This window comes from Parasteatoda tepidariorum, chromosome 9 (assembly GCF_982258835.1).
Source record: "Parasteatoda tepidariorum strain Cologne lab strain chromosome 9, Ptep-v5.0, whole genome shotgun sequence".
Classification (NCBI taxonomy): domain Eukaryota; kingdom Metazoa; phylum Arthropoda; class Arachnida; order Araneae; family Theridiidae; genus Parasteatoda; species Parasteatoda tepidariorum.
The window spans coordinates 28,438,396-28,452,418 of NC_141763.1; the positions used below are offsets into that span (position 1 = coordinate 28,438,396).

At 30.2% G+C, this 14,023-nt stretch overlaps 1 protein-coding gene across 2 annotated transcripts in view; it reads left to right on the forward strand.

Moving 5' to 3' along the window:
- LOC107447582 (uncharacterized) overlaps positions 1–13,759 on the forward strand; it is a 28,062-nt gene extending 14,303 nt beyond the window's left edge. For both annotated transcript variants that reach the window (XM_043054309.3, XM_043054308.3), the window contains exon 2: positions 7,758–13,759. In XM_043054309.3, the coding sequence (XP_042910243.1) occupies positions 7,821–11,687 (3,867 nt within the window). In that variant the 5' untranslated portion in view covers positions 7,758–7,820 and the 3' untranslated portion in view covers positions 11,688–13,759. The remainder of the gene's footprint in view (positions 1–7,757) is intronic.
- The last annotated feature ends 264 nt before the right edge of the window (positions 13,760–14,023 follow it).

Genomic DNA, 14,023 nt, shown 5'->3' on the forward strand with positions numbered 1-14,023 from the left:
GATGACAACCTTTTGTGGCAGAAGTAAAGTTTGCTGATCAAGGCCTTTATTTTCTGTGTCTTTTGTGTCACCAGGCGAAGCTATTTTAGAAGACTTTGGCGAAAGGTGAAAGCGTTTATTGCTCCCTAAAAGATATACAAAAAAGTACATAAGCTTTTTTCGATAAACCTCAAACAGCGAAAAGCATATCAATAATGTCTTCAAAAATTTACCTTCAGAATAAGATTCAAATTTTCGCGTAGGAGTGCTAGATGCAACATTTCCGAAAAAGCAGTGAATGTCAAAAGTTAATTAGCAATACCAAACAAAGTCATTTGAAAAAAATATAAATATAGTTTTAACTTACAATGCAATATCTATTATATATAATTCTCTTACGTGGCTCCCAAATTTTGGCTGTATTTCTTTTCCGACGGTGGCAACGTTTGCTTTGTTTTGAAAACACCAAAGCATTCTGCCTTTTAATGATGTGTTTCTGATCTACTATATATAATTGTCTTACGTGGCTCCTAAATTTTGGCTGAAGTACTTTGTACAACTAAATAAGATTCTTTTCACAACAGTTAAATATTTACTTTATTTTCTTCATTCATAGAGAAAACAGTCGGCAAAGAATTCTGTTAGGTTAAAAAACATTTCGCTAAAAAAATAATGAATTCTAAAAGAAATAAAAATAAACAACTTAAAAAATAAAAATGCTGTTGCCAGCCATAGAATTTTTTGAAAGTTAATGACAGAAGCGCAACTAGATCAAAATTATGATACCTGAGCGCTTGACGTAACAAATCCTTCAATTCTAAAAGTGTTGTATCGCCAAATGCCCAAATTAACAATTGTGTTCTTAAAGAAATTCTATAAAAAGTTTCAAATAAACAACCTACTTCAACAACTGCTTCTTGAAGAACTTGGCTCATTGATTAAAAATATTGCTTTAATTTTACAGTACTAACTTTACTTCTACTTTCATTATTGCTATGACCCTCTTTCATTACATTTTACAGCTTCATGCTAAATTTGAGGACTTTAAGTTGTTTTGTGGTTGAATACTGACATTTAGAAATGTGTACATAAAAAAAATAATATTTAGAGGTTAAGAGTTGCCTCAGAAAAATTTGAATTGTTGACATTGAACTTAACAGTGGAAACATGTGAAAAATTGAATTGTATTGTTGACATCAAAACTAAAAATATTGTGTTTCAACTTAACAATACTACCTTAATTTATACTTCAGAATTGCTTCGGAGAAATTTGAATTGTTAGCAATGACTTAAACAAAAAGTTTTATTTTAACTGACAAATACTATATTATAATTTTAACTTTCTCTATGACTATACTCATTTTCTTACTCTTTTCTCTGTTTTTTATACATTTTATTTTTTTGTGATAAAATAAAAAACTTATAGTTGTTCTGCTTCTGAACACTGATGAAAACACAAAATGATGGGCTTCGTCAACAATCAATAATATATACATTTATTTTACAAATTCCATATTATTAAGGTGGCGCCCTTCAGAGAATTAAAAATACAAAATTATCTTCATCAAAGCCGATGCTTTACATCCGGCGTTCAAAGGCAGACTACTATTTCATATTGTTTTACAACACATGGCTTTAGCCCTCTGTTGGGAAAGACTTTAAAACAAAACTTACAACAGTTACTTTCCTCAACAACTGAAATTTAGAATAGTGTGATTAAGAAAAATATGTGAACTGTTTGCAATTTCAAATTAATATTGGAATGTACAGGTTTAGAATTTTCTACAGTGAAAAGTTTTCGGAACTTCAGTTTTCAAAAAAGTATACAAAAACTAGACGTTAAGAACGTATCCAATGAGCGAGCAAAGCGAGCATTGGATTGCGAAGCAATCCAAAATGAAATGCGAAAGCAGTTCCGGGGGTTGGTGAGCACCAGCGAGCAGGGGGCGAAGCCTCCTAGTATTAAATAATACTCGACTGTTGTTAAAGAACTGTGTATAAGTGAGGTTCATAATTCTATTTAAAGTGTAGCAAGTTTTTGTTAAAACACACTCAATATTTATGTAATTGTACTTAAATATTTGCATTAATTTTTTTAACAAGATACAAGAATACAAAGAAAAATTTATTATAACAGAAAAGAAATTAAAAAGCCAAAACTAATTTAAAAATATATATAACCTTGTTATCAACTTACACAATTATATTCACAAATAAGATTGCTTGCTAATATTGTATTAATATGGCCAAAAAAATTATTTATATAAAATAAAAGAAGGAGGAGGGAAAAAAAAGAAAATAAAAAATATGAAGCAAAAAAATGCAAAATAAAATAAAAATTCAAGAAGAACGCAGATTAAATCACAAAATGTAACATAAAAACTGAATACCGAAATTAAACGTCCTTTTAGTTATAGACAACTTGAAAAATGATTTTAAAATATTTTCGTAACTACACCCTTGTGCAAATTAATTGAAACAAACTCAATAAATTCAGAAAACTAAGAGAAAATGCTATTTTATTTAAATTTATACAAACTCAAAAATTTTTAGTACATAATATGATCTCCACGACACCTTATTAACATTTGGACACGATTCGGCATGGATTCTACTAATTTTTTACAGTCATTTATAATATTTGTGTCCTTGTACCACACATGAATTAACGCCGTGATTAGCTTCTCCATAGTTGCACAGTCCATATTTAATAGGCGATTCTTGCATATGGCCCTGAGATTCTCAATTGGGTTGATATCCGGAGAGTTCCCTGGCCATTCCAATGTCTCAATTTGATTCTCAGACATGAATTTCTTGACAATTTTGGATGTATGGCAAGGAGCTAAATCCTGTTGAAAAATCCCTGCTCCATCAGGGTATCGTTTCTTCAACTCTGGAACAACTTTTTTACCCAGAATAGTAATGTACTGCTCAGAACGCATCATACCGTCAATAGGCTGCAAAGGTCCAACCCCATTGTAACCGAAACAATCCCAAAACATCTTCTTTAAAAAACACGAAAAAAAAGTTTGTTTCAATTAATTTGCACAAAGGTGTAGTTTGCCAGATTAAAAAATACGAAAACAATGCCTAAATTGAGAATAATGGGATAAATTTTATTCTGTGTCATCACAGAACTGCTGTCGATTTGTCTATATAACTTTAAGTTGGCCAGAAACTGGATTTGCACAAAGTAATTATTTTATACTAATAATTCAAAATTCATAATTAATAAAAAATTTAATTTTATTTGTATTATTTTATTTTTGACTTTTATTTTCAAAAAAATTAACATTTATTGAATTATTAGTATGACTAGACCTTTGGTAAATGTCCGAAATATATACTAGGTCTAGTTAAGTGCCACTGCCCGGTATACATTTGCCCGGTATATCCCACACTGATGTTTTTTTAAGGTCAAGTGCCATTGCCCGGTATATATTTGCGTGATACTCCAAACACTGATGTTTCCTCTAATCTATCATCAGTAAGTATTAAAATATCGAATGAATGCCCACGAATAAATTAATATCAAATCGGATGTAATAAATATTTCGGACATTCACTAAAGCGACTATGTGATTGTTGACATTCATCGGTTAAAGTCGACATTCTCCAGATTTCGGTCATTCACAGTAACATACATTTCTCAAAAATAAAAATGATATTCTGAAAAAATACTGACAGTGCCATTAAAAACATTTATTCAAAACTAGTAAAGAACAATAAGAAGTTGTGCAAAACATAATTTATGACTTTCTTATTAAGGGTAACAAAATTTTCGTATAAAAAATAAGAAATTAACCTACCTGTTGCAACATGGCAGGCTTGAATGACGTTTAGAATGTGTCATTTTTAAATGACATTTTAACGAATTGGAGATGTATTTTATACTTCGCCGGTTTCTCATTTGGCATTCTATAGAATGCCTAGGAAATGTGTGAATTATAAATCATTTCATACATTGCCGGCTAGCCAAAGGCATTATATACAATGCCTAGGCATTCTATAGAATGCCGGATTCCAAACTTTGCCGATAACATCTATTATATATAATTCTCTTACGTGGCTCCCAAATTTTGGCTGTATTTCTTTTCCGCCGGTGGCAACAGTTTTTATTTTTAAAGAAGTACTTTGTACAACTAAATAAGATTCTTTTCACAACACTTAAATAATTACTTTATTTTCTTAATATATACAGAGAACAGTTGGCAAAGAATTCTGTTAGGTTAAAAAACATTTCGCTAAAAAAATAACGAATTCTGAAAGAAATAAAAATAAACAATTTAAAAAATAAAAATCCTGTTACCAGCCATAGAATTTTTTGAAAGTTAACTAAGCAACATAAATCAAAATGACATAGAAGCGCAACTAGATCAAAATTATGATACCTGATCGCTTGACGTAACAAATCCTTCAATTCTATAAGTGTTGTATCGCCAAATGCCCAGATAATATTGAAATGTACAGGTTTGGAATTTTCTACAGTGAAAACTTTTTGGAACTTCAGTATTCCAAAAAGTATACAAAAGCTAGACGTTAAGAACGTATCCAATGAGCGAGCATTGGATTGCGAAGCAATCCGAAATGAACTGCGAACGCAGTTCCGGGGGTTGGCGAGCGCCAGCGAGTAGGGGGCGAAGCCTCCTAGTATATATATATTATGTCCCATTGTTACATTTAATTTCTTTTTTTTCCGTTCCTTTTCTTATTCTCTGGATACAACCTTAGTTATAATTCAATTTTCATAAATTATTGTATACGTCTTTCTTTTTATGATTTAAAAAAATGTAAAAAACAAACAATTATGTTGTATTTTTTGTCTATTATTTAAATTACTTTGAAGCAAATTCAATTATTTTTATAATTAATAAAAATAATTTTTAATTTGCATGAATAATTACTAAATATTTATTACTATTTTTTATAGTCTCACTAAATGTTGTATTTTTCTGTCTATATAAATTTATTTGTATCTAATTCAATTATTTTCATATTTAATAAAAAAATTTCAAATGATTCTTTTTTTTATTTTTTATACATAATTTATTTTAATTTTTAAATTTTGGCAAAAATACAATCGAAAGAAATTGATTTTTTTAAAATATTTTTTAAAGGTTATTATTATTGGTATCTGTTATATCATAAATGATTTATTTCAAATTTATAGAAAATTGAACTTAAATGAAAAAAAATATATTATATATTTTGTTTATCCTATATAGAAAAAGAACGTAAAATCTATTTCATTCAAGTGCATAAAAAACAATTCATATTATAATCTTCCAGTATAAACGAACTTCTATTTTTCAAAATCATCACTAGATACAGTGACAGGTAAACGAGCAGTTGGATTATTTACAAAATTGTTTTTTACTTCAAAACATGAGTAGCATTGATTTAAGATATGAAAATTGAGGGGGAAAAAACGACATAAAAATACTACATTTAAAAAAAAAAAAATATTACGAAAAATACCACATCCCTATTTTTTAGTTAAAAATTACTACCATAGCATTGAAAATAATACTCCAAACTCTCCTTCCAAAACTAAGGATGATATTGCGCATGCGCTGCGCTCCTGGACACAAACTTCTCCGCCGTACACGAAGCGCAGGCATTGTGCCACATTTTGTTAGGAGTTTCCCATCTTCGCACTTATACAATCTTTGGTTGTACTTACACATAATTCTTACTTTTTATCCAATTTCAAAAGAACAAAATAGTTTATGGTACATAAAAAATAACAGAAATAAAAAAATAAATTTTATAATAATTAAAAAAAGAAAAACAATCCTCTCTCTAATAAAAAAAGCGTATGTCCGTCTGTATAGATGTTCTCTAATAACTCGAAAACAGAAGCACCGATTTGAATCTCGTTTATTTCGACAGTTCCAAAATTTTTCGAAGTCAGGAAATTCAAGGGCAATATCAAAAATACGAAATTCTATTGCTGAAAAATATTGTTACAGATTAAAATTTTCTTAATATATTGCTCGCTCAGACTTTATGTGCTGATGTCAAAGCGCTTGCTAGAAGTATTAACTTTTGCTTTTCAAAACAAATAGAAGTTGTTCCTTTAATAAAAAAAAAGAAGAGATTAGTTAGTGTTGTCAAAAAGTTTCAGTTTTAATTCTTGAATATCGGATGACGAGTGTTAAAAATTATAATTAACTTTCAAAGTCCCTTTTTTTCCTTTCACTTTGTAATTTCAATTTTACTCCTTACACCAATTGGCGATCGAAATGGGCTGCAGGTGGCGTAGAGCAGAACTCTTTTCCTATGGCAACACTTCACATGCTTTCCCCATTAGCGTGTGGAAAGTCATAGAGGAAGGAAGTACGTTAGTTTCTCTCTAGATTTTCACATAGATTAAAATCCTTTAACTTGAAAAACTATATGGAACTGAAAACTGCATTAAACATAGTTCTAAAGAAAAGTATCATAGAAATTTTAAAAAATATTTTTATTAAATAAAAAGGAAAAATATTAAGAAAAGGGAAATTATCGTAGTACATTCCTATACAACTGAAAAGAGGAGGAGAGGGAAGGGAGAAGGGCTAAAGGCATGAAACCGGTCTCTCCCCAGATGGCGTATTCGAGTGTTGCGATCGCGAATACGTATTTTTAGTAATAATCAAACTTTGTTTCACGCCCGGTGGCTGAGCGGTAGCGCTGTCGTGCCACAGGTCCCTCCTGGTTCGGGCCGGGCAAGGTTGACTCAGCCTTTCATCCCTTCAGTGGGTCGATAAATAAGTATAGTTCGTTCACCAGGAGTTGAGACTTGGCTCCACCTCCTCGGACGCAGAGTTCATTTCAGCGCGGGAGTTAGAAGAGAAACATCTCCGTTGTTGAAATTGAGACAACCCTTAATTTGCGCCAAACACAGAAAGTGAATTCTTTTTCAGTCACTTACTTTGCTTTATCATCTGCTAATATACCTTTTGTTACACTAGCTAATTAAATATAGTTTAAATTTAAAAACTGTTGTTCTCCCAGCGAAATGTCTCATAAAGGACAAACTATTCACTCACAAGAAAGAAATATCATAAAAAATAGTGTAAAATATCATCAAATTTATGAAATATTCATTGTTAAAAAAATGCACATAAAGTTTGCGAAATAAATATTTTTGCCAAACGATCGCCAAATAGCAACATTGTTCAGGATTGCTCACAACCTTCTCCCAAAAATAGCGAAATAGTATCGTCGCATACCACGTGATGAAGGCGGAGCCAAGTGCCAACTCCTGGTGAACGAGCTATACTAAGCATGCTTGGGAACTAAACACTGGAGGTTCCGTGTTCGGCCGACCACCTGCCGGAACATCTGCTCCTGCACCTCAGAGCCCAAGGTCAAGAAAATTGAGATGGGCACAGTAGGTCTTGACCCTCTATGGGCTGTCGCGCAGCTGAGTTTAGTTTTAGTTTAAACTTTGTTTCCCTATAACAAAAATTAATTTTATGATTGTACCCTAGGATAGTGACTCCTTAAGTTGTGCACCACGTTGTTCCAGAAGCTCCGCTAGTTCATTTAATGGGTTGATTGATTGCTTCAGTCTGAATTAAGAGTTGCTTGATTGCTGAACTGAATAAAATTGCGGATACAAATAAGATATTTTTTGTCTTTCATTATCTCATTAATAGCACCAACTTTTTTTTTCTTAAAAGTTACTTCAACTTTTCACATGAAGTATATATATTTTGTTAATTTAAATTTTATGTCAAATGAAAAAAAAGTTTTTTTTTATGTTTCATTGATAATATTCTCTTTTTCAGTGTTACCAAAGAAATGAGCTATTAACTAGCCTGAGCTAAAGAAACGTTTGAATACCAGTAGAGATGGAAGTACAATTGGAGAAACCAAAAAAACGAAGTTTGAAAGACATTAAGAGAGGGAATTTCTTTGAAATCTGGGAAGTAGACGCTCCTGAGAAAACAAGTTTAATATGGTCGATTATGATACCTTATTTATTGTCTTCAGCTGAAATTGAAAACTTTGAGAATAGTATGCAGATGCTTATTGGTGATAATGATGAAGTTCAACGCCTAATGAATATAATTAGTTCGAAGAAGAAATTGAATTCCATAGATATACAGAGTCTGATTCGAAGAAAAAATCCTTTAGTAGACCAACAAGAACTATATACTGAGAATGATTTACATAATTTAATGCGAATATTTAAAAAAAGATTGGATTTTCTTACGAATGACTTGAGCAGAACAACGGGTAAGCAGTACAATGATTTTCTAAAACTTCAAGCAGCAGCAAATGTTCTTAAACGCCAGATAAATCTCTTTGACGAAAATAATGTGTTATTCAAAACATTCATTCCTGATAACTTAATAGAAGAACTTGTTAAAAATGAAGATTTAATTCTTTTTGTGCGTTCTGTTGGTGAAACAAATTCTTTTCGATATGGTGTGCGAAATGACTATGCTTTGTATTCTAGAAATAAATATTTAAAGCATATTTTGAAATTAGCTAAAATTCCTTCTGTTAAAATTAAAAGCATTTTTAATCCACACCCTTCAAAGCAATTACTTCTCCAGATTCTACAAAGCCCTGCGCGAGATATTGTACATCATATTTATCAATCAGCTTTCATTTTGGAAACGTTATCATCTGCAGGATACGATATGAATCCAGAATCAAAAGACATCGAAGGTTTTTCAGCGTTTTATCACTGTTTAAAATACCATGACTGGGCACTTTTTCTCGAACTCTATAACTATCCCACAAAAAGCATACATTTTTCAAATATAATTGAAAATGATCATGATCACCATTTCAAAGCATTAGAATCTTTTGAAGTTACAATAACAAATGATTATGAAAACATGAAGAAAGATTTGTCTGGCGGATCTCTTCCTATCCAGTCCTCGTATGAACAAATCCTTCCTTTCATTTCATTCCATAAAGATTTCCTGAAAAAAAAGAACAATATAATGAAAGACCCTTATTCAAGTAATAGTGATAAAGCTAAAAAGTTACTAACGTTATTAATAAAAGAATACGACAGTCATTTTTATCTACACAATAATCCAACGCATCAGTTTGAAGAATACTTTTCAAATTATGCATATCATGAAATTCTAGATGGTTATATTATTTTGTGTTTCACTGATTGTTTCATGTCATTAGGTAAAATAGTTGATGTGAATAACCAAAAATCATTGGAAGATGCTTTAATAAATTTATTGAAGTATTTCAGCACTAAAGTTTTTTTTGAGAAACTTGGGTTCAAACCGAGCATTGGTATTCCAGAAGAGAAAACTATTCTTTTTGCATATTTTTGTGACAGAACACATTGGAAGTCCTCCCTAGACGTTTTGCTGAAGACATTAGTGTGTAGTTATGTTGATGAAAACAAGAAAACAACACAATCTATTCTTCAAACATGCATGGAAAAATGTCCCCTTTTAAAGGAAGAGTATGACATTTTGAATTTGGATGTGCACTTCCAAATTGCAGATGCAGCTTATCTTTTTGCAGACCAATTAAATTCTGATCTTGTTGCCGAAAGAGCCTTGTATATGATTGGGGAAACTATTTGTAGCATAACAGATGAGTGCACGGTTACTCCATTACTACGATATTATCTGCCATCAGACTTAGAAAAAGCTTTTTGTAATTTGCGAAATAATTGTTTCGCTCATTATAAGGCAAGTACAATCAAAGGGAGGGAAGCTATCGAAAAAGGTTCAGATTTAAATGTTATTCAAGAAGAGCTAATGATATTGTATTTTGTAATTTCTCCAATATTTGCACTACAATATTATCGAGTAGAACGAGAAGTCCTTGAAAACTGCGTTGAAGATGATAATATCTCCTGTACAACGCAGTCATTAAAATTTCAAATTGTTGAGCAATCGCTGGTAATGGCAAATAGAATTGAACGATCAAGAGAGCGTATTTGTAGCTGTTATAACGATGAATATGTGCACCTACTCCATAAAATTCTTGAATGTATTTTGCAAGAATTAAAAAGAAAGAAATTAATGAAAGTTAAAGAATTACGAATGCGCTTTGAGCACTTGAAAACTTTGCTCAATTATGATAAACACAATGTCAAAATTTGGAACATTTGTACTAATTTATTGCAGTTAGATGTGCAAATGCGTAAAATCTTTGAACAAAATGCTACAACTATAGAGTCAGACATTTCACAAAACATGTCGAATGAAATTTTAAATCTTATTAAAAACATTGAAAAAGAAATTGATTCTTACGAATCCAGTATAGCTCAAAACTCAAAGGATAAGAAGAAGTTTCCGAGCTTTAAACCTTTAATCTGCATGATGGGAAAGCAAAAATTACTAGCTCCTTTTCAAGCAAACAAGAGAAATGATTTTCTTTTGTATATGTCAAATACAGAGAAACAAATATTAACAACACAACTCTATCAAGATATTAAACAAACTTTTCAAGAACTGGAAACTAAAAAAATAACAAAATGGAAAGAATTAGAAATTCGTTTCAAGGGTTTCCAATCTACTTTTACAATTTTAGAAGACGAAGTGAAAAGGAGGAATATTTTTCATAGGTTATCACAGTTAGTTATGCAAGTGGATGCAATATTTGAAATACACACTACCGCCATAATGACAGACGTTTCACAGGACTTGGCGAATGGTATTTTAAATATTTTTAAGGACGTTGAAAAAATATTTGATCCTTATAAATCTGGTATAACACAAAAGATTGAAAATCAATATGAGTTTACAAACTTAAAAGATTTATTTAATAAAATAGAAAAGTATGAATTTTTTTCTCCCAGTGAAGCAGAAAAAATAAGGGATGAATTTTCAAAGTTTTTGAAGAGACCATTTGAATCAAGACAACGATTAATCGATCACTTAAACAGAAGAATATGTTTAACGACCGAGGAAATGAATGCAGACGTTAAAACTCTTTTCGTACCAAAGAAATTAAGAGAAAAAATAAGGAAGAGTTTGAAAAAAGATCCGGCAAAAGCTTTGTTAATGATACATGACATAAAAGACACTGTGGAAGCAATATTGGGCAAAAAAGAAGATACTAGTTATAAATTCATGAAAATTTTTTTGGATGATATGTTTATACGAAGAATTAAATTCCTTAACCTCCCTTTGAATCTACATGAAAAAATAAGAAATCTTCACTCCCAGAAGCTTGATTTTGCGATTGAAAGGCTTCAATATATGAAACAAGTTCTAACTAAAGGCGACCAACACTTATCTAAATGGTTAGACAATGAAAACAAGACATTAAAAGAAGAAAACTACACGAAACAATTAATGGTGCAACGTTATGCGAATGAAATAGGTACCAAAGCTGCGTTGGAAACTCTTTTATTGGATTATCTTAATATAATCCATAGTAATCGAGAGTTTGATGAAATGAAGCGGAAATCTTCATCTCTTTTTTGTGGTATCAATTTAAGAAACATTTTGTCCCACCAATGCCCAGTTGTGGAAGTTTCGAATAAGGTTTTGGACGATAAAAATTTAGCCAATGAATTTATAAACAAGGTTTACATGTACTTGGAAGATTTAAAATCCTTGGTAGCCATGTCAGATTTCTACAAAATCATGAACTATCCAAAGAAGAAAAAGTTTGAAGAACTCGTAAATGATGACACTCAAGATGCATACTCACATTTTAGGGAAAACATTAAATCCTGCAAGAAATGGAAACGTTATTTATTTTTACTTCCAGAAAAATAACTTTAAAATTTTATCATCTTCTTAATTATCTAAATCAGGGCTTCTTAAAATTTTAATGTGGGTATAATAATGTTAACAAAAAAATTTATGGAACCCCAAAAGCATTGTGCAAATCCAACTCGCGCGTGAATGAAACTGTCAGTTTTTTCACTTTTACTGTAATATACTATTGCGTTCATCAACTTTAATTTTTAATTGTTTAAAATTTGTAAGCATAGAAAAGCTTACAAATTTTAAACAAGTCACAATTTAAAATTATAACTCAACAATAAAAATAAATTCAGTTACTTGAGTAAATTCACACAATAACTTTAATCTGTGAATATGTAGCCACTTGTAAGGTTATTACCAACCAAACTTACTTACATTGAGTAAAAATATTTGGTACTTGTAAAGTTATTACAATAAGTTAAAAAAATAAATCTTAACATTTTAAATGACCCCTTACCAAAATAAAAGACCGAAAGAAGACTTGAATATCGAAGATCAGCAACTTTTAAAAAAAGAGAGGGCGATTTTATTTGTTTGGTCATACCACTGCAATTTCCCTATTTTAGTACAAAGGATTACATAATCACACTAAAATTATCCAGCATGATAATATACATTACCATCAAAATAAAAATTTATATATTTTGTCATATCTGCTAAAAAGGTAAATTTTTGAGACGCAAATTAATAACACATTAGATTTTAAATCAATACCGGACAGTCTATAAATGAAAATCATAATTTATTTCTTGATTATTATATAGAGTTTTGTTTGAATATGGATAAAAATTAGGCATATTGCATCATCGGTACACGTGACCACTTGTAGTTCATTGTACGGTTCCTTGATATTTTTACATAGATAATAGATAAAAAATTATACTTTTATGTCCAGATCAATCTACATTTGTTAGAGCAAACCAATTCAGGATGGAAGCACTCATCAGGATGACTGGTGCCAGCTTAGTTCATAAGCCTGCATGTTGCATTGCTGATTGGCCCGACATCATCATAACTAGCTTCATCCTTTTGGCCTCAAAACCATAAGGACAATTCAGGGCTTACAATATGGAATCTTTTACCTCTGGTTACATTACTTTTTTGCCTTTTTTTTTTTGCATATTTCTTGCCATACAATTTCAGCTTTTTCTTTTCATCAACACCTCGGTAGTGATTGATGCCAATTTCCAAATTTTCATAATTGGAAACTTATTTCTTAACAGTGTTGCCAACAGATAAAATTCATAAATTTAGAATTAATTCTTAAGTAAAATTTAAAATATTATTACTCAAAATTATAATTATAGTTCAGTTATGTCATGTATATTCTTATGTTATGTTATGTATACAATTGTACATTTAAAATTTATTGATATCAGAAATACATTGAATTTAAGGATACCGATTGATATTGAATTAATATTTAAAATTTAATATTAGTAAACAATTTAAACATATTTAGTTTCGTATGCAATAAGTTCTCAGCGATTGCATTTGAAGTTTAATGTGTTTTTCAAAATTATATACGTTTTCAACAAATCAATTTCCTTGATAACGCATGTAAGATATGAACTATGCTCGTTTGAATGATGTTTAATTTTTTAATACGGTTAAAGCATGTTTTAAATTCTATTTATATGCTTGTAATTTGTATGCTTTTGTGAAAAATTACATATTTCTTATTATCTATGGTATTGGTATTTTGTATTCTTTTAATATTTAAGATTGCAATTTTTAACGGATTTAAATCAAATTTGGTTTTGGTTAGTTTCTTGACAAATCAATGCTTAATGTGTTATCCTCGGTATGATGTTGTTGCAAACATTTTGTATTCTTAGTCAATATTTTAAAGATTTTAACGATCAGCTGTATTTTTTAATAATTCTTTGACTTAAATTTTCTTGTAACTATGCATAATATATTTCTATTCTCCTACAAACTGAATTTTAAATGGTTATGATTCTGTCTGAATTGCTGCTGTGGAAATTTAAAAATATCTTCCCTCATTTTTATGCTTGTGAATTTTATGTGTCAAGAATTTTTGTATTAAAAATTAAGTACATAATAAAAGTATTATAAAATAATATTCGTTTATATCTTTATATATTCATACATAAAACATTTTTTAAATACATAAATTATAATTTTTTGTAATTTCCACTATTGAAACACAGTTCTTTATTCGCTGCTTCAAACTAGTTTTCAAGCATACTAAAAGTGATCCCACTATTTCGTATCGTACATGAATCATGCATTTAATTAATATCTATAATATTGCCTCAAACCAGTTTTCAAGCATACTGCAGGTGATTCAAAGGTTTTGTAGTGCACATGACTCGCGGTAT